The sequence below is a fragment of the Tetrahymena thermophila genome, assembly GCF_000189635.1.
Source record: "Tetrahymena thermophila SB210 genomic scaffold scf_8254501, whole genome shotgun sequence".
NCBI classification, from domain to species: domain Eukaryota; phylum Ciliophora; class Oligohymenophorea; order Hymenostomatida; family Tetrahymenidae; genus Tetrahymena; species Tetrahymena thermophila.
In genome coordinates this window covers 1-8,085 of record NW_002476276.1, presented here as the reverse complement: position 1 = coordinate 8,085, position 8,085 = coordinate 1, and the positions used below count along the sequence as shown (strand labels likewise).

The window sequence follows — 8,085 nt, the reverse complement described above, 5'->3', positions numbered from 1 at the left end:
AATAATTTTTTTTGTATAGGCTATTATACAAAATATTTTAATTTGCATTAGATAACAATTCTATTATAAAAATGAAATAGATTATAATATTATTATTATTATTATTATTGATTTGAATTATTATCAATTAGCTTTAATTAAAAAAGATGTTAGTATATTTGTAGATCAGTGATTAGGCACTTTGGTTAATTGAAAAGATATTCTGATAAGAATAATCTTTTAAAATAATCAAAATATCATTAAATATCTTTATTGTTTTTTGCTTTCGCTCTATATTTAATTGCTATCACAAAAATGTACAGTAAAACATGTCAAAATTTGGAGATAGTTAAAATGAACAAAAGTTTTAATCACAAATATAACTTTTTCATAACAAAATCTGTCAATATGCTAGAAATATTTAGATTTAAGGAAAAATATTGCTTCAATAAATACATGGTATTAACAAGCATCACTGTAAAAGCATATTTTAAGATTAGTGAATAGGATCTTTGATTAGATAAAATTAACTAAAAAACAAAAAATTTTGATAAAAACTATACAATCCTTTCATTTAATAACAATATTAATTAATAGGACTTTTAGTCTATTTTTCCTTTTACAATATTTTATCTAATAAAAAGAAAAGTTGTTAGTATATTTAATAAATAATAAGCAATAGCTAAACAATATTGTCATTTGACAACAAGTAAAAAATAAGTAGCTAATATCTTTTACTTATACTTGATTTTCAAGTATGTTTTATATGTAATATATTATATTTCATAAAAGCTTTAAAAAAATTTATAAATATTAAAATTTAAAAGATTTTACAATAGTAAATACATACATTTAAAGTTAATTTATTTTAAAACCCACTAAGTAGTATATTTATATATATCTATTTACATATTTATTTATCATTCATATTATTGTAATTATTTAGAGATAAATTTTATATAATACAATACTATGTTAATATACTTTCACATAAAAAAATGATTATTTTAAATAATTTATAAAATATATTATAAATTTAAAAAGATGCTATTTATATATGTTGCTATCTTATCTGTTAATAATAATAATCTAAAAATAGAAAGTTATTAGTATATTTGAAAATTAATTAAGATATCTTCTTGATTTTTAGCCAATTTCTATTGATAGGCAGTTTTGCTCTAATTTCTTTTATTATTAAGCTGATTCTCCTCTTTATATAGAAGAAACAAAGTGGTTTTGATATATATAAATTTTACATCTCTATAAAAACCTCTGTTTTTAGTAAAAAAGCAAACCCCTCAGCCTACTTTAAGTAAGTCAGTACCCCAGTTAACAACCCCAGTCGCATAGCGAAAGTGAATAGCAAAATGTCTAAGAAAGTTCAAAACGAATTAATCGAAACTATCTCAATCAAAGTATCCAAAGAATGCTAAATTCAAAGATCAGCAATAAAGGAATTAGTCAAGTTGATGTTCAGCTAGAAAAAATACTTCAAAAATTTTGAGTACTTAAGCAGTGGCGCTTATGCTCTTCTCTTAAAGGCTTAGAATTCTTAACAGAATCGCCAAGTAGCTCTCAAATTCATAGGGAGCTCAAACCAAGAGGACAAGAATGGAATTGAATCTTTGAAAAAGGAGTATGAAATGCTTCAAAAGTTTAGCCAATCAGAATTTTTAGTAAATGTATATGATTGCTTCTATTTAATGGAAGAAAAAGAAGATGAAGATGCTGATGGAAACGATATTATCGTTTAAACTGAAGTAAAATCCTTCTTTGTAATGGAAATGGAGCTTTGCGAGAGTAAAAAAAATCACATATTTTTCATCCATTTTTTTTTATATTTCATTTTTTTAAAAACGTCTGAAAATACATAAAATAAGATACATTTATACTTTTTATTGACCTGGCATGGCTTACGCATCACCATTTTAAAAATAGGTAATTATATTTTTTTTTCTAAGTCTTTTTTTGGTTTTGATAGTTTAATTAAAAAATAATAGATTTGCGCTAAGCAGATTTAATTAATTTAGAAAATGTAATAGAAATTATTTAATTTAATATAAAAATGTTAATTTTAATTAATCTTTTAGGATTCCCCATAATTAAGAATTTTTCATTTATTTTGATTAAATTTTTCAAAATTTCTTAATTAAACCTTCTAGAAGATTAATCTATCAAAATTTTATAATCTATTTTCCCAATATAATAATTTAATTTTTTATTAAAAATTTTTTATAAATATTTGTTTTTATTTTTTACATTTTAGATAATTAAGTAAAAAAGTTATAGCAAAATACTATTAAAAAATCTAGTTGTTTGGAAACGACTAGATAAATGAATGACATTATATACATTTATTTATAAATAAGTAATTGTTTAGCTTTGCTTAACTCAGCTAAGAAGCTAATTAAATAAATGACATTCATTTATCTAGTCGTTTCCAGAATACTGATTTTTGAATGGCATTTTGCTATATTTAATTTAAAAATATGAATTAGTTATTAACTAAAAAATTAATTAATATTAACTATCCATCCAAAATTTTATTACTTATCTTAAATTCAAAAAAATAAAATTTTAAAACAAAAAAAATCTTTATAACTAAAAAAATTTTAATTATTTCAATAAAAATTATTATCAGTTAACATTTAAATTTCTATCATGAAGTTAAAATTATATAATTTAATTTATAATAAATCTATTTCAACTAATTTAATTTAATTTTAAACTTAATTAAATGTCTTGAATTAAATAATTTCTATTAGCTAAATAAATTTATATAAATCCAAAAATATTAAAAAATAATATTTTACTTTTTATAAAATAGGTTTAAAAAATAATATTCTTAATAAATTATTTAATTAAACTTGTTCATTAATAAATAAATTAAGAAATTTAATTTCAAAATTTTAATTTTTTTTTCTAAGTTTTTAAAAAATAAAAAATATTTGCACATAAAAGTAATAAAAAATTTTTTTAATAAGTTAAAAACAAACTTAATTTTAATTTTAACATACTAATAACAATTAATTTAATTTTACAATTAACTAGATAATCTCAAATAGCTCTTTGATTACCTCAGAAAATAACAAGTTCCACCTTCGAAAGAGATGAAGGAAATAATAGCCATTCAAATGATTGAAGGGCTGAACAACCTTCATGTCAAAAATATTATGCACAGGGATATTAAACCTTAAAATTTCCTTGTTTGTCCTTCAAAGCAATATGGTTTCTCAATCAAACTTTGTATATAATTATTTTTATATTATTTAATTTTTAATAAATAATTTTAAATTCAGGTGATCTTGGATTTGCATCAGCTGTGTCTAAATCAAAAAGCTTCATGTCTAAGGTTAAAAAATTAATTATTATTTTAATAAACTTCAATATTTTTTATAATTTTCAGAAAGGAACTGATGCATATTTTGCTCCAGAAGTGGAAGCAGGATAATCTAGAATTCAGGTTTTTAATAATAATGTTGTATTATTTTTTGAAGTTTATTTAAATTAAATAGTCAGACCTCTTTTCACTAGGACTCGTTTTATTAGAGCTTGACAATCTCAAGACTCTAAATGAGAATTGGATAGATACTAAAACAAAAAATCATCTATTCAACGGAGAAGAAATACCTAAAGAAAAATATTAGATAGATAAGAATTCTAATATATACAAAGTTGCTAAAATATGCTTAAAACCTTGGTATTTAGATAGGACTACAGCAGGAGAATTACTATCCAAGCTCATCTAAATGCATGGTTAACCATTGAAATTTGTATTGACTTCTATGATACTAGAGGTAATATATTACTATATTTTTCTCAAAATTTAAGCTTATTTAAAAAACTAATTTTAAATGTTTCCTAAAAATATTTAAATTTTATTGAAACTCTTAAAAAAATCATTAAAAAGAATTTTAAAAATATATTTTCCTAACAAATTTGATAGCATAAAAATAATGTTAAGAGCATAATAAAATAAGCTTATCTGCATCAAAATTTTTTACTTTTAAATGAAAAACACATTATTTTTAAATTATCAAATAAAATTTATGAAAATGATATAATAAACTTATTATTTCTTTTTATTATTAATGAAAATTGTTGTTTTCCTCACTATTTAATATAAAAAGAAATTTTATTTAATAATTAATTTTTTTTAGTACATTAATCTCTCAAAATAAAAAAAAAATTGATTTTATTTTTATAGTCGAATTAAATAAATAATTTTATTTATAAAATAATAAAAGGAATAAATACCTAGATAGGCACAGTAAATATTTGAAAAAATTAATCAATTGTAAAAACAAATGGTAATCATTTTTAGCTAAAATTTTTATAAAAAGTTATAAATTAAATGTAAATTATATAATAATTAATTTAAAGCATAATTAATTCGACGAGTATGCTAAGTTTATTCTAGAGAATACCAATAACAAAATTATAGAAAAAGATTTTCAAGCACAATTTACAAAAGTGGAAGTGTTATCTAATCTGCTGAAAAGTCTCTATGAAAATAAAAAATATACGAATAATTTTCAAATTCTAAGCTTTGGAAGCTTTGGAATGGTATTAGCTACTAAAAAAGCTAAACTTGATAAAAAAGAAATAGTGTTAAAAATACAAAAAATAGAAGATGAATAATAAATCAAAAATGAAATTAGTATTATGTAGAAATTAAAAGAACCACTAGTGGTATAGCTTTATGATAGCTATATAATAGAAAATAAAATAGGACCTGATAGATACTCAGTCTTTGAATTAGAAAAATGTTCATGTAATTTATTAAATTCTTAATACTTATTTTAAATTAAGTTCCAATTAACTAATTACAAACACATTTTTGTAATATAAAACCCAATTTTAAGCAAATAAACAAATGAATAAAGATATTTAATATAAAAAAGAATTTAATTTGTTTTTTAAATTTTAAAAAATTAAAAAATTTAATTTATTAACTTTAAAAATAATTATTATACTTTCATTATTTTTAATATAAAAATGATATTTAAAAAATATATTTGATTAAATTTTACTGTTTATTTTGTAAAAGGTTCATTAGATGAATATCTTGATAGATAAAACAAAGATGGATAATTTAATGATGATGATAAATATTAAATAGCAATCTAAATTATAGATTCTGTCAATTATATTCATTCATTTAATATCATTCATAGAGATATTAAACCAGAAAATTTTTTGGTTTATTTAGATGGAAAATAACCAGAAATAAAATTGTGTAAACTATTTTTATTCATAAAGTATTTTTTATTATCTTTTAATTTTAAGGTGATTTCGGCTTATCTGCTTAGATTCCAGATAATAAAGATTCAATTCAAGCTATAGAAGTAGATTTTTAATTCTATATATATTAAATATTAAAAATAATTTTATATATAGAGCATAGGTAATTTAGGATATTCGGCACCTGAAATACTAAATAAATAGGATAATGAACTTAAGATTTATTCAAAGAAAGTAATATTTTTATAAAAAATGTTAATTTTAAATTAATTTATTATTTTAGTCTGATTCATATTCAGTAGGATTATTACTAGCTTTCTTAGATAATTATTAAGATCTGAAGAAAAATGCACCTTTTACTTTCTTATTAATGACAAAAAAGCAGTTAGATAAGCCTTTCGAAAAATCTAAGATTAAAATTAACAAAAATTCAGAAATTTATAAATTTATTAACCTTCTTGTTGTTTCTGATAGTGGTTAGAGGGCATCTCTGTATGATATTGTTCAATAAAGCGATATAAACTTCTTTTCTAATTCAAAAGAAATGAAATAAATTGTACAAAAAACTCTTTTGATACAAAATGATAAAAAAATAGAGTAAAATACGACTATAAAAATTTTTTCTTTAGAGGATTTGAGCAAAGTTTAAAATTAAAATATTGTCGAGATATATTTAAGGTAATATTTTAATTTTAATTTAGGTTTTTAATATTTATTAATGATCAATTTTACACTTTTTAAAATTATTTTATTGATAATCTTTTCTCCTTAAAAATTAGTTTATTAAAGTAAGTAAATTATATTTATATTTACTAATTTTAATTTTTTTAATAACGGTAAAATTCTAATACCAAAAGAGAAAAAATATATTTCTCTAAATTAAATAAAATGCTAAATTTTAAAAAGAAAAATACTTTATTCTTTTATTTTTATAGTATATTTTCAATCAATATGTCTAATTTAGTAAAAAATACTTCATACATATGAGTCTTCTTTAAAAAAAGACTTTATTTTTTTTAATAACCATACATTGAAACCGAAAATTTATAATATATGGAGTTAAATAGTAATATCTTAATCTTATGATAAAAACAAAAAAATTTAATTTAGCTTTGTAAAATTACTAATTCAAATAAATAAATATTCTTAATCATTTTTATTTATTTTACTATTTATTTATTGTTAATTTAATTTTAAATCTTTAAATTTTTATATTTTTAATTTTTTATCAAATTATTTATTTCAAATTCAATTATTTCTTAGATTTATTTTTTAAAATACGATTACTCCTAGAAATTTCTCATTTTAAAAGATTAATAAATATTTTTCCATTTTTATTATTTGGTTTTAAAATAAACTTATCTCTTATTAATTAGGAACAAAAATATTCAAGATGAATAACTTAAATAAATAGCTGGTGCTTTAGAAAAGTGTTAGAATATTTCAAGTCTACTTTTAGGTTTAAGGTATTGAATTAATTTTATTATATTTACTTTTAAAATATTCCTTTATATTTTAATTTAATTTTATTATTAATTAGTGAGAATAATTTTAAATTAGAAGGTGTTTAATATATTGCTACATCTTTACAAAAATGTCATCAAATGAATAATTTAACACTATATTTAAGGTAATTAATTAATCTTATATTTAATATTTCTTAATTAATTTTAATTTTATCTGTATTATAATTAGACATTTAAATTATTTTATATTTTATTATTAATTAGCAATAATAGTTTAAATTTACAAGCAGTTCAATCGATTACATAATCATTATAAAACTGTTAGAATCTCACTCAATTAATTCTTTGGCTGAAGTAATTATTTTTTTTATATTTGATATAATTTTTTTTAGTTTTTATATTTTACATTTTTCTATATTTAAATTAATTTAATTTAATTATTTGTTAGGTAAAATAATTTAAATGAAGAGGCAGCAAAATATCTAGCACTATTATTAGAAAAATCTTAAAATCTTACATATTTAGATTTAAATCTTAGGTAATTAATTCTTTTAATATTATTATTTTTTATTAAATATTTTTATACAATTTAAAAAAATTTAAGTGAAAATAAAAATTTAGAGTTTTAATTAATTAATAAATTTTATTTGATTTAATTTTAAATTATTTGTAATATATTAATTTATGCACTAACACATAACAAGAATATATTTATAACAATATTAATATCTAAATATAATACTTTTAATTTTTGGAAATTAAATTGAGTGAAAGTTTGTTTTTTGTTTAAGTTATTTCTAATAAATATATTTATTATTTTTTTTATTAAATATTTTTTTATTTTATTTTGTTTATGAATTAATTAGTGACAATAATTTAAAATTAGAAGGTGCTAAATATATTGCTACATCTTTAGAAAAACTTCATAAAATGAACAGTCTAAAGCTATATCTGAAGTAATTAATTAATCTTTTTATTTTTTAATTTTCTTTAATTTTATCTATTTTTTATATTTGTATTTAATATTTCTTAATTTATTTTAATTTTATTAGAATTATAATTATAAATTTACATTATTTTATATTTTATTATTAATTAGGAATAATAGTTTAAATTTAGAAGCAGTTCAATAGATTACATAATCATTATAAAACTATTAGAATCTTACTCAGTTAACTCTTTATCTTAGGTAATTATTTTTTATATTTAATATCATTTATTTAATTTTTATATTTTACATTTTTCTATATTTAAATTAATTTAATTTATTTATTTGTTAGGTCAAATAATTTAAATGAAGAAGCAGCAAAATATCTAGCTTAATTATTACTAAAATCTTAAAATATTACATCTTTAGAATTAGACCTTTAGTAATTAATTCTTTAAATATTATTAT

At 18.4% G+C, this 8,085-nt stretch overlaps 1 protein-coding gene across 1 annotated transcript; it reads left to right on the top strand. All coding sequences in view use genetic code 6, as the record gives it.

Moving 5' to 3' along the window:
* Nucleotides 1-977: 977 nt before the first annotated feature.
* TTHERM_01627910 (kinase domain protein) lies at nucleotides 978-7,878 on the top strand (the record flags this gene model as incomplete). Its single annotated transcript, XM_001029274.4, has 16 exons — nucleotides 978-1,779; nucleotides 3,031-3,225; nucleotides 3,279-3,331; nucleotides 3,386-3,442; nucleotides 3,495-3,776; nucleotides 4,227-4,289; nucleotides 4,363-4,753; nucleotides 5,030-5,218; nucleotides 5,269-5,327; nucleotides 5,380-5,457; nucleotides 5,507-5,901; nucleotides 6,600-6,689; nucleotides 6,764-6,853; nucleotides 7,138-7,227; nucleotides 7,556-7,645; nucleotides 7,789-7,878. Coding segments are annotated over 16 exons (3,014 nt in total), but the record flags the coding sequence as incomplete, so codon positions are not given.
* Nucleotides 7,879-8,085: the final 207 nt, after the last annotated feature.